Here is a 21,549-nt window from a genome sequence, read left to right as displayed (position 1 = left end):
AAACAAACAGAGATGAACAATACAGTAACTGAAATGAAAAATACACTAGAAGGAATCAGTAGCAGAATAACTGAGGCAGAAGAACGGGTAAGTGACCTGCAAGACAGAATGCTGGAATTCACTGCCGTGAAACAGAATGAAGAAAAAAGAATGAAAAGAAATGAAGACCAAGAGACCTCTGGGACAACATTAAATGCAACAACATTCACATTATAGGGGGTCCCAGAAGGAGAAGAGAGAGAGAAAGGACCTGAGAAAATATGTGAAGAGATTATAGTCGAAAACTTCACTAACATGGGAAAGAAAATAGCCACCCAAGTCCAGGAAGTACAGAGAGTCCCAGGTAGAATAAACCCAAGGAGAAACATGCCGAGACACATAGTAATCAAACTGACAAAAGTTAAAGACAAAGAAAAATTATTAAAAGCAACAAGGGAAAAACGACAACATACAAGGGAACTCCCATAAGGTTAACAGCTGATTTCTCAGCAGAAACTCTACGAACCAGAAGGGAGTGGCATGATATATTTAAAGTGATGAAAGGGAAGAACCTACAACAAGATTACTCTACACTGGCAAAGATCTCATTCAGATTTGATGGAGAAATCAAAAGCTTTACAGACAAGCAAAAGTTAAGAGAATTCAGCACCACCAAACCAGCTCTACAACAAATGCTAAATGAACTTCTCTAAGTAGGAAACACAAGAGAAGAAAAGGACCTACAAAAACAAACCCAAAACAATTAAGAAAACAGTAACAGGAACATACATATTGATAATTACCTTAAATGTGAATGGATTAAATGCTCCAACCAAAAGACACAGGCTTGCTGAATGGATACAAAAACAAGACCTGTATATACGCTGTCTACAAGAGACCCACTTCAGACCTAGGGACATATACAGATTGAAAGTGAGGGGATGGAAAAAGATATTCCATGCAAATGGAAATCAAAAGAAAGCTGGAGTAGCAATACTCATATCAGATAAAATACACTTTAAAATAAAGAACGTTACAAGAGACAAGGAAGGACACTACATAATGATCAAGGGATCAATCCAAGAAGATACAACAATTATAAATATATATGCACCCAACATAGGAGCACCTCAATATATAAGGCAAATGCTAACAGCTTTAAAAGAGGAAATCAACAGTAAAACAATAATAGTGGGGGACTTTAATACCTGACTTACACCAATGGACAGATCATCCAGACAGAAAATTAATAAGGAAACACAAGCTTTAAATGACAAAATACACCAGATAGATTTAATTGATATTTATAGGACATTCCATCCGAAAACAGCACATTACACTTTCTTCTCAAGTGCACACGGAACATTCTGTAGGATAGATCACACCTTGGGTCACAAATCAAGCCTCAGTAAATTTGAGAAAATTAAAATCATATCAAGCATCTTTTCCAACCACAACGCTATGAGATTAGAAATCAGTTTCAGGGAAAAAAATGTAAAAAACACAAACACATGGAGGCTAAACAATACATTACTAAATAACCAAGAGATCACTGAAGAAATCAAAGAGGAAATCAAAAAATACCTAGAGACAAATGACAATGAAAACGTGATGATCCAAAACCTATGGGATGCAGCAAAAGCAGTTCTAAGACAGAAGTTTATAGCAATGCAATCCTACCTCAAGAAACAAGAAAAATCTCAAATAAACAATCTAACCCTACACCTAAAGGAACTAGAGAAAGAACAACAAACAAAAGCCAAAGTTAGTAGAAGGAAAGAAATCATAAAGATCAGAGCAGAAAAAAATAGAAACAAAGAAAACAATAGCAAAGATCAATAAAACTAAAAGCTGGTTGAGAAGATAAACAAAATAGATACACCTTTAGCCAGACTCATCAAGAAAAAGAGGGAGAGGACTCAAATCAGTAAAATTAGAAATGAAAAAGGAGAAGTTACAATGGACACCACAGAAATACAAAGCATCATAAGAGACTACTACAAGCAACTCTATGCCAATAGAATGGACAACCTGGAAGGAATGGACAAATTCTTAGAAAAGTATACCCTTCCAAGACTGAACCAGGAAGAAATAGAAAATACGAACAGACCAATCACAAGTAATTAAATTGAACCTGTGATTAAAAATCTTCCAAAAAACAAAAGTCCAGGACCAGATGGCATCACAGGTGAATTCTATCAAACATTTAGAGAAGAGCTAACACCCATCCTTCTCAAACTTTTCCAAAAAACTGCAGAGGAAGGAACCCAAACTCATTCTACAAGGCCACCATCACCCTGATACCAAAACCAGACAAAGATACTACAAAAAAAGAAAATTACAGAATAATATCACTGATAAATACAGATGCAAAACTCCTCAGCAAAATACTAGCAAACAGAATCCAACAACACATTAAAAGGATCATACACCATGATAAAGTGGGATTTATCTCAGGGATGCAAGGATTCTTCAATATATGCAAATCAATCAATGTAATACACCATATTAACAAATTGAAGAATAAAAACCATATGATCATCTCAATAGATGCAGAAAAAGCTTTTGTCAAAATTCAGCACACATTTATGATAAAAACTCTCCAGAAAGTGGGCATAGAGGGAACCTACCTCAACGTAATAAAGGCCATATACGACAAACCCACAGCAAACATCATTCTCAATGGTGAAAAACTGAAAGCATTTCCTCTAAGATCAGGAACAAGACAAGGATGTCCACTCTCACCACTATTATTCAACATAATTTTGGAAGTCCACCTACGGCAATCAGAGAAGAAAAAGAAATAAAAGGAATACAAATTGGAAAAGAAGAAGTAAAACTGTCACTGTTTGCAGATGACATTATACTATACATAGAGAATCCTAAAGATGCCACCAGAAAACTACTAGAGCTATTCAGTGAATTTGGTAAATTTGCAGGATACAAAATTAATGCACAGAAATCTCTTGCATTCTTTTACACTAACAATGAAAGATCAGAAGGAGAAATTGAGGAAACAATCCCATTCACCATTGCAACAAAAAGAATAAAATACCAAGGAATAAACCTACTTAAGGAGGTAAAAGACCTGTACTCAGAAAACTATAAGACAGTAATGAAAGAAATCAAAGATGACACAAACAGATGGAGAGATATACCATGCTCTAGGATTGGAAGAATCAATATTGTGAAAATGACTATACTACACAAAGCAATCTACATATTCAATGCAATCCCTGTCAAATTACCAATGGCATTTTTTACAGAACTAGAACAAAAAATCTTAAAATTTGTATGGAAACACAAAAGACCCCAAATAGCCAAAGCAATCTTGAGGGAAAAAAACGGAGCTGGAGGGATCAGACTCCCTGACTTCAGACTATACTACAAAGCTACAGTAATCAAGACAATATGGTACTGGCACAAAAACAGAAATATAGATCAATGGAACAGGATAGAAAGCCCAGAGATAAACCCACACATCTATGGTCAACTAATCTATGACAAAAGAGGCAAGGATATACAATGGAGAAAAGACAGCTTCTTCAATAAGTGGTGCTGGGAAAACTGGACACCTACATGTAAAAGAATGAAATTAGAACACCATACACAAAAATAAACTCCAAATGGATTACAGACTGAAATGTAAGACCGGACACTACAAAACTCTTAGAGGAAAACATAGGAAGAACACTCTTTGACATAAATCACAGCAAGATCTTTTTTGATCCACCTCCTAGAGTAATGGAAATAAAAACAAAAATAAACAAGTGGGACCTAATGAAACTTCAAAGCTTCTGCACAGCAAAGGAAACCATAAACAAGACGAAAAGACAACCCTCAGAATGGGAGAAAATATTTGCAAATGAATCAACGGACAAAGAATTAATCTCCAAAATATATAAACAGCTCATGCAGCTCAATATTAAAAAAAACAACCCAGTCAAAAAATGGGCAGAATACCTAAATAGACATTTCTCCAAAGAGGACATACAGATGGCCAAGAGGCACATGAAAAGCTGCTCAACATCACTAATTATTAGAGAAATGCAAATCAAAACTGCAATGAGGTATCACCTCACACTGGTTAGAATGGGAATCATCAGAAGATCTACAAACAACAAACGCTGGAGAGGGTGTGGAGAAAAGGGAACCCTCTTGCACTGTTGGTGGGAAATGTAAATTGATACAGCTACTATGGAGAACAGTATGGAGATTCCTTAAAAAACTAAAAATAGAATTACCATATGACCCAGCAATCCACTACTGGGCATATACCCAGAGAAAACCATAATTCAAAAAGACACCTGCACCCCAGTGTTCATTGCAGCACTATTTACAACAGCCAGGTCATGGAAGCAACCTAAATGCCCATCGACAGATGAATGGATAAAGATGTGGTGCATATATACAATGGAATATTACTCAGCCATAAAAAGGAACGAAATTTGGTCATTTGTGGAGACACGGATGGACCTAGAGACTGTCATACAGAGTGACGTCAGAAAGCGAAAAAGAAATATCGTACATTAAGCCATAGAATCTAGAAAAATGGTACAGATGAACAGTTTGCAAGGCAGAAATAGAGACACGGATGTAGAGAACAAATGTATCGACACCAAGGAGGGGAAAGCGGGGAGGCGGGGGTTGTGGTGGGATGAATTGGGAGATTGGGATTGATATATATGCACTAATATGTATAAAATAGATAACTAATAAGAAACTGCTGTATTAAAAAAAAATTCAAAAATTAAGAAAAAAGTAGGATAACATTTTTTTAACCGAAAGATAATTTTAAATGCTCACCTAAAAAAAAGGTGTATGTAGAAAATACAGTGCTTTTAAGAAACATACTAAAGGTGGGAATTTGAAAACAGAATGAAAGAAAAACAGCTTATTTCTCACCAAAGATGTTACACTGTTACAACTGAAGTAAGATCTAAAGCATTTTGGTCTGCATCTTTGCTTTCTATTCAGGTCAGTCCTTTGGCTTTACACAGACTAGGTGCCTGATGAGCAGCACAAAATTAAATTTTGGAGGCTTTTTAGGAGATATCCCTTGGGGAGCAATCGGGCAGCAATTTAGAATTAATTGGCTTAGCGTGGAAGGCGATTTGCTTGAACTTGATGAAATATGCAGGGGCTTAAATTAATAATGCTTCATTATTTTTCTATAATCTGGAACATTCTGAGGCTGATAAGGAGGAAAATGTAGATTTACTCCAAGTATCTTGTATGTAAATCAACTGTTTTTTCCTCAGTTTCTCTAAAATAAGATATCACCAATACTGTTTTCTAACCTTATTATTTTTCACTTTATGTAGTATTCATCTTCATATGTCAATATACATAAACACATAAAATGTTTAGGGTCTGCCTAATTTTTCATCATAGTGCTATGCCAATTTAATTAATTTCCCATTGGTGAACATTTAGACTGTTCTCCATTTTTTGTTAGTATAAAACAATCCTCAAGAGGGCCCATATCGGGACTTCCCTGGTGGCGCAGTGGTTAAGAATCTGCCTGCCAATGCGGGGGACATGGGTTTGAGCCCTGGTCCAGGAAGATGCCACATGATGCAGAGCAACTAAGCCCGTGTGCCACAACTACTGAGCCTGTGCTCTAGAGCCCGCGAGACACAACTACTGAGCCCGTGTACCACAACTACTGAAGCCCACGTGCCTAAAGCCTGTGTTCCGCAACAAGAGAAGCCACTGCAATGAGAAGCCCGTGCACCGCAGTGAAGAGTAGCCCCTGCTCACCACAGCTAGAGAAAGCCCGAAGAAGCTAGAGAAAGCCCAAAGCAGCAACGAAGACCCAACGCAGCCAAAAAAAAAAAAATTAATTAAAAAAAATAATTTTAAAAAAAAGGGCCCATATCAGTGTCTCCTGATACTTAGTTCAGTGTTGACTCTGATGTGTTGGGCTTCCGGAGGCTGTGTTCTTCTTTGTTTTGCTTTTGGCTAGACCTTCCCTCACCGCTGTGAGCCCCAGAGCAAAGTTTGGGAAAAGTAGGCCATGTTACTTGTCTATTTATTTGAAGTAAAATTTCCAAATAGTAAGTGTATAGGTCTCAGGTCATGGTTTCAGATCACAAGGCAGTGATGTTTAAGGACAGTTTGGAAAAGAAATTCTGGTTACTAAATTCAAATCCAAACTGATACATACAAGTTGTACCATGCTGGATAAGGCACCTGTCATCTCTGAATAAGTTTCTTAATCATAATTATAATATCACAGGTTGTGGTGAGGATTCAATGACATGGTATATTGAAAGTGCCAAGCTTTTTAAGTATTCTCTTCCTTCAGATGTCAGATTCCCACAGGGCTGTGAGTAGAATTTCGGAGTACAGGTGGTTTGGTGTTGTGCCTTAGGATGCTTCCAGGCACTATTGCTCGCCCTTTGGGACCAACAGGCCCCACACAGCCGTCCTTCTCCCCCCAAGCCCATCTCATCTTCTGACCTCTCCCTCTTGCTCACTCTGCTCCACACATTAGGCTCCTTGCTGTTCCTTAGCACATCAAGCATATGTGTGCCCTGAGGTCTTTTGTCGTTTCTTTTGCCTGAGATATCTACACCCAGCTATTCTTCCATGTATGCCCTTGCATCGACCCCTGATCTGTTTCTGATTTTTGCTGAGTTTATCTCAGCAGGGACCACATGACCACCCTATTCAAAAACTGCCACCTTCCTCTTCATATACCTCTCCTCACCCCCTTCTCTGCTACTCTCCTATCCCCTTACCCAGCTTTATTTTTCTTCCTAGCACTTTTCACCACTGGACATACTATTAATATTTCTTTGTTAACTGATTGATTGTCTGTTTCTTTTCACTAGAATATAAGTTCCATGTGGGCAGAGATTTTTACCTGTTTTGTTCAATGTTATATCCTCAGGTTGGAGAACAGTGCCTGGCATAGAATAGATGCTTTTTAAGAATTTGTTAAAAGAATGAATGAATGAATGAACAGATAGTTAAACAGGAAATATACATTCTGTTCATTTCTGAAGTATGAAGTTAATAAAGATACCAAGTTATGAAGCCACTTTGGCAGTTATTAAGCCTCTTTGTGGCTCCCATAGCCCTACTGCCTTTAGAAGGATCTCTTGAGATATAGTTTAATACATTTTATCATCATCATGGTCATCAGAATGATGGTAAAGATGATAATGAGAGGATACATTCCATAAGTGTGTGATGCTGCACAATAATAATGGCCACTAATGAAGGAGCATGACACTCTGCCAGGCACCACACCATGTGCTCTCCCTACATGACTGCCTTTAACCCTCAGAACTACTTGGGAGGCACTTCCCATTATCCCTGTCTATATAGATGAGGAAACAGTTTTGGAAAAGGTAACCAACATCAAGATTGAAATCAAAATCATCTGACTTTGAAGTTTACTTTTAACCACTATTCTGCATTGCTGAATTTGTTGCCAGAAGTATAGAAATATTAGATATCCAAAGCTGAATTCAAGGGGGTGGGTTATGGACACAAAAAATATTAAATACTGATCGAAATGGTGTCAATATAAAATATTCACCTGGGAGATCTAAAGCAAAGGGCAAGAGTAATGGCATGTGTTGGAGACAGACGGCAAGGGAGTGTCACTGGTGTTTACATAAGTTAGCAGGGGAGGGGAATCACCTGGGTAGATTTGCCTGAGCTGAAGGAACTGGTGCTAGAGGACATTCAAGTTCCGCACACCTGGATTTAGCCTGGGGCTACTGCAGCAGGCTTCTGAGAATAGCCATAGGCTGGGGAGTGAGGGGGGGGGGGGCAGAAGTATCAGGCAGAGTAGCTGGAGACTTAAGGTTTATCAGTTAACTTCTGAACCAGCTTTATGAATAGTATAATTTAAATGCTATATGCCCCTGTCCTGCATAAATTCTCTCCCCATGCTTGCATCAGATTTCTTTAAAATAGCACAGACTCTTTTATTATAGATAAAGTGCTCATATTGAGTTTAAATGGCACGGTCCTTCAACAGTTATTTATTGCGCACTATTCAAGGAGGGTGGCCTACAGAGCTGAAGGAAGTAAAGGGGGTGATGGGGAAAACACAGACCTCAGAGACCTCTAGTTTCATTAAAGCTAGCTTTGCTTCCCTGGTAGCTGTGAATTGATAAAATAACTTGTGCATGGAGGATTTTTATAGTAGGATCATTGCCTAAGCCAAAATATGCATATAATGCATATCATGTGAAACAAGTCCTATAAATATCATTTTTAAAAAACCTCATTATATTACAAAGGAACTTCTTTTCTAAAATACCAGATACATGAGTTATATCACCATAGGGCAAGGAATAAAAATTTGAACATTAATTCTTTTTAGAGTACCTATTTTTATTCTTGTGTTAAAAAGACCTTACTGTTCCTATTTCACCTTCTTAGCTTAATCTTTCCATTTTTCTGAAAAGCAAGATGTATCATGGAATAACTTGTGAAATAAGCAGAATTTATATGAACACACACTCTTTAAACCGTGACCACAATTATAATTTAATACTTCATCATTTCAAAGGTTTTGCATTAAATTTAACTTATTCAGAGTTATGAGGGGAAAAAATGGGATCATAAATGTAAAACTACTTACAAAATACAAGTGAAATCATTATAGAAATATTTTCATGGTATAGATATTAAACAATTAGGTAACTTACTCTAGTTATTGTTATAAGTGGAATCATAAAGCATTCTTTCCCTGCCATTACTGTATTTTCTTTTTTAGTCTCAGAATGTTAATGTTTATTTATTGCTGTTTCTCAGATATAGTTGCTGGAAAAGGAGATGGTGGAGAGTCAATTTATGGACCAACATTTGAAGGTATGTATCTTTAAATTTTGTCAGTCACATTTTAATTGATTATTCAAATTTAACAGGACTGGATGATTTCACAACCCCAAATTAGATAGTGTTTGGGGTAATATACTACAAGTACACATACTAAAAGTGGGAGTTTAAAATAGGGTAGGTGGGAAGGCATCCCAGTCCAGTTCAGTACAGCTTTGTACATAAAATTTTTCACTTGCCTAATTATGTTATTTCTTTAGGATAAGTGTCTAGAATTAGGATTGTAGGGGTAGAAGGGAATTTACATTTTTAAGGCTTGTACTTTGCCATGCCCACACTTAGAATGGGTACCTTGATAATCATCCTACTAAGACTGCTGTTGGGGATTCTGGAAAGATGATAGTGGTGGTGGCATAGTTCTTTAGTTTTTTGAAATCCCAACATAAATACAGACAAAAAAAATTAGATAGGAAAACTAAAGACCCATGGATAACACAACAAAACTAGGTGACAAGGTATCTACATGAATTCCAAATATAAACAGGTAAGGACAAACTACCAACAGCCACAAAATCTGCATGGTATCAGCATGTATGTGAGAGAAAGCAGGGCATCTGACAGAGCTGAGAATACAGAACTCCACAATAGGCAATAGCAGTTGAGTGCATGGAGCCCCTCATAAGGCTTGAGGAGGCTGGAGCAGTCTAACCTCTGCGAACTCTCAAAACTGATCTGAAAGGCCTCTCTTCCAGGAAGGAAGAAGTGCTGGGAATGGAATAAAAATTATGCAGGTATCGGGACAACAGTGATAAAGAGGGAAAGGCAAAAGAGTCAGGAAATCTCAGAAAGCAAGTTGCCACACAGCTGAACAACACATGAAAATAGCAGAAGAGGGAACTTTGTGAAGTTAGGAAAACTACCTTCCTTCTAAAGCCACACCTACTTCTAAACATTGAGGAATACTAATTTTACATAAAACTAAAGTTGCATTAAAAAGCAGCAGAAATTTTCATGATTATTTAAGAAAAAAAAAAAAAGAGCACAGTAACATCGCTACAGATAATGAAAGTACCCTAGAAAGAAGGCTCACAGAACAGAGCAAAACTGTAACAATTTCAAAACGAGCTAAAAGACATGAAGACAATGATATAAGACAGGAAAGAACTCATAAATCAAAATGAGGAAGCTTTAGACATGAGGTTACAGAACTAGAGAAAAGAATTAACAATAAAAGAAAATTTCAGAAACAAACAAATTAGAAGGAACACAAGACCAAATAGGCAGTCCAGTGGTTAAGACTCTGCCCTTCCAATGCTGGGGGCATGGGTTCAATCCTCGGTTAAGGAACTAAGATCCTACATGCTATGTGGCATAGCCCAAAAATAAAAAAATAAGAGAAGTAGAAGGGACAATAAGGAAATATTTTTTAAACCAAAAAGAGATGAAGAAAGCTAAAAAGGATTTACAAGAAAGTGATAAAGACAGAAAGAGAAGATCCAGCATACAGATGATAAGTATTCCTAAGGAATTACACCAATGGAAGGGAATGGAACAAACACTAAGAATTATAATTAAAGAAAACATTCCTGAAATAAAAAAGGATTTGATATTCTATATTTTGTTTTGGGTGGTGATTACACAACTATACCCAACTGTCAAAAGGCATCAAAGTGAACATCTAAGACATATGCATTTTACTGCATGTTTATACCTCAAGTAAAAATGTCTGCTTAAAAACTTGAAACTACTTACTGAAAGAACACACAGGTACCGGACAATACTGAACCAGAACAACCAACACCAGACATATTTTACTAACGTTATTAGATATTAAAGAAAAAGAAAAAAATTCTGTGGGCAGGTAGTGAGTCACAGCAAGTGATTTATAAGGGGAAGAAAAGTACATTATCATCATCCTCGTATGCCAGAAGAACATACAGTAATATATTTAGGATGCTCAAGGAAGTGAAAAGTGAACTGGGGACTTTATATCCAGTCAAACTGAATTTGAGTTATAAAGGGCACACAGAGTTATCAACATGTAAAACTTTAGGGAACAGTGTTGTCATGAGTCCTTCCTGAGGAATCAGTGACTGTAGCATGAGTTTCATTCAGCCAAATTACAAGAGGGACCCTGAAAGAAGAACTGGTGGTGAGCATTAATCATATAGTTACTTATAAAACTAAAATTTAATGCGGATTAAAAGGGTGAGAGTATGGTATACAATGACTATATGCTTAGTCTAACAATTTATTTTAAATGAAAGAAATGGGGAGAATATATGCAAAATTTTAAACTATTTTCAGTAAATTTTACTGGTGATGGTATTATTAATATTATTTTGAGATTGTTATATATATAATGTAGGGAAAAACAAGTAAGTAATTACGGGAATTTCTAATTTCATCATTTCCTGTGTCCTTGAGAACTGGAATCTTCAATGTGGAAGAAAGGAGATACAGATGAAATACGACAGAGGTTAATAAGTAAAATATTCCATAGTCCTGAATTTGAAATATCACTTTAAATTCAAGAAGTATCATATCTGTATCTATATCTATATCTAATCTATACCTGTATCTATAGTTCTGCCCATGGAATTCATCTGCAAACAATGACCAGCCGAGTAATGACATGGACTCCTGGAATTTAGATTGTTGTTTTGAAATGTCATTTCTTGATTAAAGAAACCAGGGCCTCTGGGACAAATGGCAGATTCCAGTTCTGAGACAGGAAATTTTGAAATGAGCCTGGAACCTCAGTCATGCTATCATGGCATCAGATAGCCAGGAGCGCTATTGAAGATTTACTGGGGTCATGGCAAAGGGCTCAGGAGCCAATTTGAAGAGTCTCTCACTGGCCAAAGATGAAATAATTTGAATAGTAATTACAGTTGATTGAAACCCAACAAATGTTTTAAATCCATGAGTTCATAATGATATTATAAAATAAAACCTACTTGCTCACCTCTGGGGGAATGATAGGAAATGAATTCATTATCTTGAAAACTGATAAATATAGGTAAAGAATCAAGCATTTATCTTGCCTTTCCTATAGGAACTATACCAAACTGTAGATAAGGGGAGACATCTTGTTATAAAAGTATTCCAATTAATAATGGAAAGGAAAAATAAAATTAGAATGTCACCATTTCGCTGCCTCCAGAGAAATAATGGATGTAGGCAATGGCTGCATCAGCGTCTGCTAACTTCACAAAAACAGAGACAATCAGACAGTATGAGCCTTCTGTTGAAAGGACACACTACCAAAGGGATAGAACAAGAGTCTGATGAAGCTGTTGGATCTAGCTTCCAATTTGCGAGAAATGCAGTCAGTTCTGCTATAATGTGTTCTTAAAAATCTGTGCTATGTAAAATCATGAAATGAAAACCACAGGACTTATGGCAAAACTGAGGTAAAAAAACTTCCTCGGTGACACATTAATAAATAAGTTAATAACCTAATAAAAACAGTAACACAGTTTTATATATATTATGTGGTCAAGAAATACATCAGAACCATAATAAATAAGGCACTTTACCCTGAAAACTCCTTGACATCTGTGGAGGTGGCATGGGAAGAGCTGCAGCTTGTGAGTGATCTTGAGGTGGCGGAAGGAGCATTATCTGCAGCCAGAGGGAAGCTGTAACTCCAGATGTGGGTGGATGCAGCTCATACGTGGTGACGGATGTGGCTGGTCACGTCTGAGGTGTGTGTGTTCCTGGGTAGCTAGCTCAGTTCAGCAGAGGCAGTTTCCTGCATTCGCCTGGTGGCTCTCCTGGAGGGAAGTGCGTTAAAGCAGGGGTGAGATTCATCATGCTCAAGTCATTCCCTCCCTAATATATCAATCGAGGTGAAACAATCTGCATCTTCAACACAAGTATTAGCACAGAACCCACAGGACAGGGAACAGAGAAACCTGTTGAACTGCACCGTGTGTGCAATCGGCAAACTCTGGCCTGGGAGAAATTCTAGAGGTGAAATAGCTTAGGTTCATTAACAGATAAAGTGTAAAAAAAGAAAGGGATAGAGGTAGAACCTGGGGAGGGAAGGCTGGCAAAGTTCTTTTTCTTGGTCAGAATGGTGGTTAAAAGGGTATTTGCCTTATAATAACTTTAACAATAATTCTAACTATAGTGTTCCATGGCTTTTTGTGTCTATATTTTAATACAATGAAAAGGTTTAAAAAATAATCAATGGCCAAAGGAAAAGGGAAAAGTAAAAGCTAGTTTTCCTTCTAAATTCATGTGGAGACAGCTTTATCAAATGAAATCATTCAAGTGACACCACTCATTTATTTATTCATAGAACTTTAAACTCTTAGTTAGGTGCTGACATGGTACTAGGACCTTAGGGAACAAAGATAATGTGACCAAGTTTCCACACTCCAGGATTTTAGTGTTTTTGTACAGACAGACATTTAAACAGATAAAGTACAGGCGCGAACAGGCGGAACACAGGCTCTAGGAGCATGGGCTTCAGTAGCTGTGGCTCACGGGCTCCAGAGTCCAGGCTCAGTAGTTATGGCCCACGGGCTTAGCTGCTCCGCGGCATGTGGGATCTTTCTGGACCAGGGCTCGAAATGGTGTCCCCTGAATTGGCAGGCGGATTCTTAACCACTGTGCCACCAGGGAAGTCCCTCCTTGTCTTTAAATGAAAGTAAACATTAATAAAAAGCAGAGAGCCTGATGCACTGTCAATATTCAATAATGCAACTAAGTTATGCAAAAGTATTTTTTAGTAGAAATAAGAACTGAAGATAATGTGGTCTGGGTAGCCATTTAAGGGCTATTCATTTTTTTTAATTGTGAGATTTATCTTATATAGAGAAACTGCATATGTACAATTTAAAAATAATTATAGGGACTTCCCTGGTGGTCCAGTGGCTAAGACTCTGCACTCCCAATGCAAGGGGCCTGGGTTCGATCCCTGGTCAGGGAACTAGATCCCACATGCTGCAACTAAGAGTTCACATGCTGCAACTGAGACCAGGTGCAGCCAAATAAATACATAAATAAAAATATTTTTAAAAATATATTTAAAAAAACTTAAAAATTATAAAGCAACCCCCCACATTACCATCTTTGTCAAGAAAGAAAAACTGCCAGCATGCCAGAAGCACCCCATTTGTCCATCCTCAATAATAACTCCATCTCCCTATTAGAGGTAACCACTAACCTGACTTCTTCCTTGCTTTTCTTGTTAAACACTTGTGTATGGATCCCTAAATAACAGAGTTATTGACTATTTTTGGACTTTATATAAATGGACTCATATGGCAGGCATTCTTTGTGTCTTGTTTCTTTCGTTCATCACTGCCTATGAGATTCAACCATGTCGTTTATAGCTGGAATTCTCTCATTTTCACTACTGTTAAATATTATGAATATACCCAAATAATCTATCTATTCAAGTACTGATAAACACTTGTCTATTTATTCCTAACGTCATGTACACAATCAACATGTTTTAAAATAAATATTTCAATGTCAAAGAGTGTTCTGCCTATGTTCTCATCTAGGAGTTTTATGGTTTCAGGTTTTACATTTAGGTCTTTAATCTATTTGGAGTTTATTTTTGTATATAGTGTGAGGGCATGTTCTAATCTCATTGTTTTACATGTAGCTGTCCAGTTTTCCCAGCTTATTGAAGAGACTGTCTCCTCTTCTCCTCTCCATTGTATATTCTTGACTCCTTTGTCATAGATTAATTGACCGTGGGTGCATGGATTTATTTCTGGGCTCTTTATTCTGATCCATTGATCTATGTGTCCATCTTTGTGCCAGTGCCATGCTGTTTTGATTACTGTGGTTTTGTAGTATATTTTGAAGTCTGGGAGGGTGGTACCTCCAGCTTTGTTCTTTTTTTTCCAAGGTTGCTTTGGCAATTTGGGGTATTTTGTGGTTCCATATGACTTTTAGGATTATTTGTTCTAGTTCTGTGAAAAATGTCCTGGGTATTTTGATAAGGAGTGCATTAAATCTGTAGATTGCTTTGCATCTTTGTTTCTTAAGGCAAAAGAAATTAAAGCAAAAATAAACAAATAGCCTAATTAAACTTAAAAGCTTTTGCACAGCTAAGGAAGACATCTGCAAAATAAAGAGACAACCTACTGAATGGGATAAGATATTTGCAAATGATATGACCGATGGGGGTTAATATCTCCAAAACATGTAAACAGCTCATACAACTCCATATCAAAAAAAGAAAAGAAAAGAAAACAACCCTATCAAATGGGTAGAAGACCGGAATAGACATTTTTCCAAAGAAGACATATAGATGGCCAAGAGGCAGGTGAAAAGATACTCAACATCACTAATTATTAGAGAAATGCAAATCAAAACTACACTGAGGTATCACTTCACACCAGTCAGAATGGCCATCATCAAAAAGTCTACAAATATCAAATGTTGGAGAGGATGTGGAGAAAAAGAACCTTGTACACTACTGGTGGGAATGCAGTTGGTATAGCCACTATGGAAAACAGTATGGAGGTTCCTCAAAAAACTAAAAATAGAACTAAAATATGATCCAGCAATTCCACTCCTGGGTATACATCCAGAAAACACAAGAACACTAATTTGAAAAGATACAGGCACCCCAATGTTCAAAGCAGCACTACTTACAGTAGCCAAGCTACGGAAGCACCCTAAGTGTCCATCAACAGATAAATGGATAAAGAAGATGTGGTGTGTATATATATATATATATATATATATATATATATATATACACACACACATACATACATACATATATATATATATACACATATATATATATATATATATACAATCGGATATTACTCGGCCATAAAGAAGAATGAAATACTGCCATTTGTAGCAATGTGAATGGACTGAGAGAATATTATGCTTAGTGAAATAAGTCAAAGAAAGATAAATACTGTATGTTATCACGTATATGTAGAATCTAAAAAATAATACAAATGAATATATAACAAAACAGAGACAGACTCACAGATATAGAAAACAAACTAGTGGTTACCAGAGGGGAGAGGGAAGGGGGGGAAGGGCAAGGTAGAGATATGAGATTAAGAGATACATACCCCTATGTATAAAACAGAAGAACAACAAGGATGTCTTATATAGCACAGGAATTATAGCCATTATCTTGTAATAACTTTTAATGGAATATAATCTGTAAAAATACTGAATCACTATGCTGTACACCTGAAACTAATATAATACTGTAAGTTAACTATACTTCAATTAAAAATATAAAAAATAAAATATTTCATTAAAGCAGTTTAAGAATGCTAGGGAGCATACCCAATTTACTTTTATATAACAATAAGTAATTAGTGAATAGCTATTATTATTTAAATATGCTGGTAAAATTAGGGCAGTAGGTTTAAAAAATTGATGTTGCAGGATTCAAGTCCAATTTCTACTTGACATTATTGTCTTCAGAAAATTATATAGAAATGTCCCAAACTGTCTGCTTATTCCCTTACCAGAGAGAATAGAGGCAGTTTCCCCAAACTTGAGAAAGCAGTAGTTGCTTTTATTATAAACATCAGAATGAGTTTTATATTAAATAAATTCAGAAACTGATTTTCTTCAGCAGGTGAATTCTGATTTCTATTTCAAACAAAGTTAAACCCTTAATGCTTTAAAAGTTCTCCCATAATCACAGAATTTTTGGTAAAAATGTTATAACTGTATAAATTTTCTTTCCAGTTACTTTCAGAATTTAAGAAAAATTGATCATAATATCTAAGAGCAATGACAAATACCATTTTGTTAAAACTCTCTGAATCTCTGCTTGGGCAGATTTCTATGCCATGTGATTTTCTGTGAAATTAATGGGCTATTCTCTATTCCACTGAAATGAATATGGAGTATCAATGTAATTATAAAGATATATTTGCACAAAAATACTTTATTTTCATTTCATAAGATTTCAGAGGTCTTTATTCAGTGTGCAGTTTAACAAGCTAAAAGTAACCACCATAGATATGGCTTAATTGCTTTGTTGTCTTAGCTTTGAAACTTAAAATGAGAATAGTCAGCAATTGCAGTTTAAGAAAATCTTGACAGTTAATATTCATATCTCTCAATTATTCCCAGAATTTGATAAAGTTATTGAATGAAAACTTTTACTGAATTTCTCTTCTATTACTTCCTTCTGTGTTTTTGAGTTTGGAGGCAAATCTTATTTCATGCTGGAAATGGTTCTTCCTGAAAATGGTGGCCCAATAATCACCATATAATTCTTTTTACTTATTAATCTTACACTAAAAAAATCACTTTCCACAAAATCTTGGTCAACCCATATAAGGTTTGAAATTAAAATTTGTTTAAAGACTACTAAAAATAAGCATAAATTAACTTATTTTCATCATCAATATTTAAGGCCACACATGTGCCAAGTAATGTGCTAGGGGGGCCCTGGGGGTAAAGCGATGATGAGATAAAGCCCCTGCCTTCACAAACATGAAACAGCCTGTAAACAATTACATAAAGTGTTTTAAAGACTATAATAGAGGTCTGCAGAAGATGCTGTGAGGGGAAGGGTGTGTCTGTGAAAGGTTTCTCCAAGGAGTCATTTTTTTGTTTGTTTGTTTGTTTGCAAGGAGTCATTTTTAATATCACATTGATAGTTTGAATAAAATATTACTGCCAAAACAATACAAGAATGTTTGCTGACTTTTATTCCTAAAAAAAGGTATGTGCTTCCTTTTATATTATTAATTTCAAGTTCTTCCTTTTACATTATCTATTTTCTTAGCACACTTGTTTTTAGCTATATTAATGATAAACTAAAGGTAAATGCTCAAATAGGTCTAAGACTTTCCAGCTTCTCTTTTTTAACAGCCCACTTGAGTGAAAGTAATATGAAACAAATAGAATATTTACAATTTGGAATATATTGCTAAATATGATTGAGAACCCTTGTTACCAAGCATTGTTTGTGCTTTATGTATTAGTATCAATCAAGAAAATAGAAATATTTTAGTGACCTATTGCATATTGTCTTTTCTAGATGAAAACTTCTCAATTCCTCATAATAAAAGGGGAGTTCTTGGAATGGTCAACAAAGGCCATCACAGCAATGGGTCACAATTCTACATCACACTACAAGCAACTCCCTATCTAGATAGAAAATATGTGGCTTTTGGGTATGTGCATTGTAAGTTCGTCTATATAATATTCATATATGTAAAAATGTGGTTCAAAAAGATGTGGGTAAGTATTGTACATAGTCTACGGGTAACTAAAAATAGAATTTAAAAGCCAAAGTAATACAAATACTGTAGACAAACATGTTCAGAAGTAAGTATTTCATAAGAAGCTTGCTATCTATAATAAACATGGAAACCATTTAGGCACAGCCATTATAATGTCCTGTGCATCCATCCATCCATCCATCATCCATCCTTCTGTGGATCTTCAGCCTCAAGGATATTGTCAATTCTTTTAACTACGAATAACACCATAGTTCTTAATAATGTAGATATATTTAGATGCAGAAGTGAGGTGAAGCCATTTATGTAATTGTCCATGAACACTGTGAAGAGAGAGATAAAATCATCCAAGCTACAAGTAACTTTATTTTTACTGAGCAATTTAAAATATGGAAATATCTCAGGTAATAATTACTAGAATATTATTAGCAAGATGCTTATAGGCATGTGGACCTAATATGGATGGTGACTATACTTTTCATCACTCCCGTGTTTCATATCTGTTTGATTACTGAAATGAATATAAATTGAAGCTTACTTTGTCTTTCCTGAAATGATGTATAAGGTGTCAGAACTTTTCTGAATATTAGATTATTCCAGCTACTCCACAGGGATAATTACTGACTCTTCATCCTCAGAAAAAATTCCAGGCCAATGTTAATTTTAAGCACAATTTAAAAAAAAATTTAAGCACAATTATTCCTTCAGTGTAATGCAGGTGATATTTCCAGGTTGAAAAAAGCAGAAAGTATATTTTCATCCAAAGGAGATTTCTTTAAAGAGATGATTTTAACAGCTACATAAGCTAAAATAATGCATTTTCCTCCATTTTCCCTGGTCTTAATAAACTATATTCTGATTTTGAAAATGCATTCTTCAATTATTTTTTAAATCCAAATAATTCTTACAATTTCTTAGATCTTTTAAATATCTTCCCGTCATCTTGCTGGTAGTACCTTGCCCTCAACCATATGCTTAGGTGATCCTTTATATCCTTCCAAAAGGTACCTTTCTCAAACGCAAACATGACTACTTTAAAAAATTTAGTGACTCCTTCACCACCTCCACCCCCAGATGCATAGAGCCTAGAGTTCAGAGCGGCATTCCAGGTCCTCCACCCTCTGGCCCCACATCTTTTTTCAGCCTTCACTGCTGCTGGCCTTCTGACCCATTCATTCAACCAGCATTGTATTAGGCACCTAACAAGTGCTAGTCCCGGTGCTCAGTCCTGGGGCAAGAGTGATGTGGCACAACTTCCGCCCTTCGGGGAGCCTATATAGTGTGTTGGAAAACCCAACTGTGACAGTGAGACATGAACATGCAAGCCCTGTAAAGAGTGCACTGGGAATACAGGAGAGAGGGCAAGGCAATAAGTACCCTCCAACTCCTTAGTAAAAGCCAATGCAGATCCTACAGGATGGTAGTGGAGAGGAGGAGTGCTTGGTCTCCTTTTGGCGATTGCCTTTTTCCATGTGATTCATCTTTAGGGGAATCTCTCGCACTAATTCGTTATCACCAACACACTGGCCTCAGGGAGGCGCTGCACTGCTTTTATTGCTCTAGCCTAAGTATAATCTCAATTTTTTTCCCTTAAGCCTCCAAGTAACAGCTGAGTCTGGGCTGAAATATTTAAACAAGACCTGACAGAACGCTAGGGGAGAAGCAGAAAAGTAATACCGTAATAGGCAACTAGATAATCTGACAAAATATAACTAACTCCTTCAAAATATAACTACCCTCCTTCCCTGCTGTAGAGCTGCCTCTAGTGGAAGATGCTTTCTCTTCCCTATCATCACAGAGCACCCGCAGGTTTATCTGAGCTTCCAGAAGCCCAGACATGGTTACCAAGGTCCAGAGAGATACAGAAATTTCCTTTCCTATTTGAGACAGACCCTCCTTCCAAGCCCTAGTTTCTGGTACATGAACTTGTCTTGTCTTCAGATGGATGACACTGGGAATGTCCTTTAGGGGAGATTGCATCAACCCACAGTCTTGTTGATGGCCCTGCCCTGTGGTTTCACAGGGAAAGAATATCAAAATACAAGCCTGTAAGATCTCCATTCACACATACATAGGTCAAAGGGGTATACATTGGGGATAGTGCTGGGGAGGAATTAATTTCATTATAAGGGACCCCTAAAGTGGGGAGGAGTCATGGGAAGCTTCATGAGAAGGTGAAATGGGTACTGAAAGTCATGTAGAAGTTAGCCAGATAGAGAAGGCTGGAAAGCAAAGTGAGTAAAATAAATTTTAGAAAGAGTGAAGAACCTCTGTAGAGAGGCCCTAAGGAGTATCCTATCTACCAGTCATCTAGTTTGGCTAGAGCTTAGAGCCCAGGGGGAAATGGAGAGAGTAGAGGTTGGAGAAGATGAGACAGCCAAGTCCTGGCTCTCAAAGGGCTGTGGGTGCCATGCTGCTGAGCAGAGACCCCCACCTGAAGGGGCTGGGAAGCCATGGAGAATTTTAAATTGGGAGCAACATGACCAGGTTCTTGTTCTGAAAAAAATCTCTTTTTAGCAGAAGTGAGGAATTAATTGGCAAAGGATGAAAATGAAGGTAGAAAGGCCAGTTAAGAAGCGATGGTAACCACCTAGAGGGGTGGGATAGGGAGGGTGGGAGGGAGACACAAGAGGGAGGAGATATGGGTATATATGTATATGTATGGCTGATTCACTTTGTTATACAGCAGAAACTAACACACCATTGTAAAGCAATTATACTCCAATAAAGATGTTTAAAAAAAAAAAAAGAAGCGATGGTAATAGTAGGCCATAAATGAAGTCCTAGTCTAAGGCACTGGCAGTACAGATGAGCAGGGGATAAATGGAAAAATTCAAGAGATATTTGGAAATTAGATTCAACAAGACTTTATGACTATTTAGATGTTGGTGGTGAGGTTATGGGGAAGGTATAGAGCAATGGTATCTAATAGAACTTTCCGCAGTGATGGAAATGTACTATGATCTGTGCTGCCCAATATAACAGCCACTAGCCACATAAGCCACTTAGCACTTGAAATGTGGCCAGTGCAACTGAGGAACTACATTTAATTAATTTAATTTAATTTAAATAGCCACCTGTGGCTATTGGCTACCATATTGGGCAGTGAAGATCTGGAGGAACTCCTAGGATTTTGGAACTGATTGGATGGCTGGTGCCATTCACTGCAGTAGAGAATACAAGAAGGAGGATATGGGAGAGAAGATCATGAATTCAAGATGGACAAGTTATGTTTCAAGTGAAGATACCTGTATGACAGGCAGATGGCAACTCCTGAATACCAGGAGTAGGTATTCAAGCTGGGCAAGGGCTAGAGATGTAGATTTGGAAGCTTTGAACATGGCAGCTGAGCTGCAGCCAGACCAGAGTACCATCCCTCCCAGAACAGCCTCTGGGCCTTTGCTTGTCTTGTTACGTTCTGCCTTCCTTCAGTCTGCCAAACTCCTGTTCAAGGCTTAGGTCAGAAATACCCCCCCTAACTACCAAAATCAAACTGCCTCTTTGTCCTCTTGGCACACTGTGAACAACTTGAAATAGGAACTGAGTCTCACTTACT

At 36.9% G+C, this 21,549-nt stretch overlaps 1 protein-coding gene and 1 long non-coding RNA gene across 2 annotated transcripts in view; one reads left to right on the top strand and one right to left on the bottom strand.

Moving 5' to 3' along the window:
* Positions 1–21,549, bottom strand: part of LOC114895991 — a 41,317-nt gene that overhangs the window by 10,585 nt on the left and 9,183 nt on the right. The window contains exon 2 of the long non-coding RNA XR_003793694.1: positions 12,327–12,563. This is a non-coding gene — a long non-coding RNA (uncharacterized LOC114895991). The remainder of the gene's footprint in view (positions 1–12,326; positions 12,564–21,549) is intronic.
* PPIL6 (peptidylprolyl isomerase like 6) overlaps positions 1–21,549 on the top strand; it is a 34,235-nt gene that overhangs the window by 10,770 nt on the left and 1,916 nt on the right. The window contains exons 6-7 of the mRNA XM_029223740.1: positions 8,761–8,817; positions 17,792–17,927. Of these exons, the coding sequence (XP_029079573.1) occupies positions 8,761–8,817; positions 17,792–17,927 (193 nt within the window). The remainder of the gene's footprint in view (positions 1–8,760; positions 8,818–17,791; positions 17,928–21,549) is intronic.

This window comes from Monodon monoceros, unplaced genomic scaffold (assembly GCF_005190385.1).
Source record: "Monodon monoceros isolate NGI ecotype Baffin Bay Population unplaced genomic scaffold, NGI_Narwhal_1 Super_Scaffold_15, whole genome shotgun sequence".
Taxonomy (NCBI): Eukaryota; Metazoa; Chordata; class Mammalia; order Artiodactyla; family Monodontidae; genus Monodon; species Monodon monoceros.
Note: the sequence above shows the minus strand (reverse complement) of the source record. Positions and strands in the feature narration are given on the sequence as shown.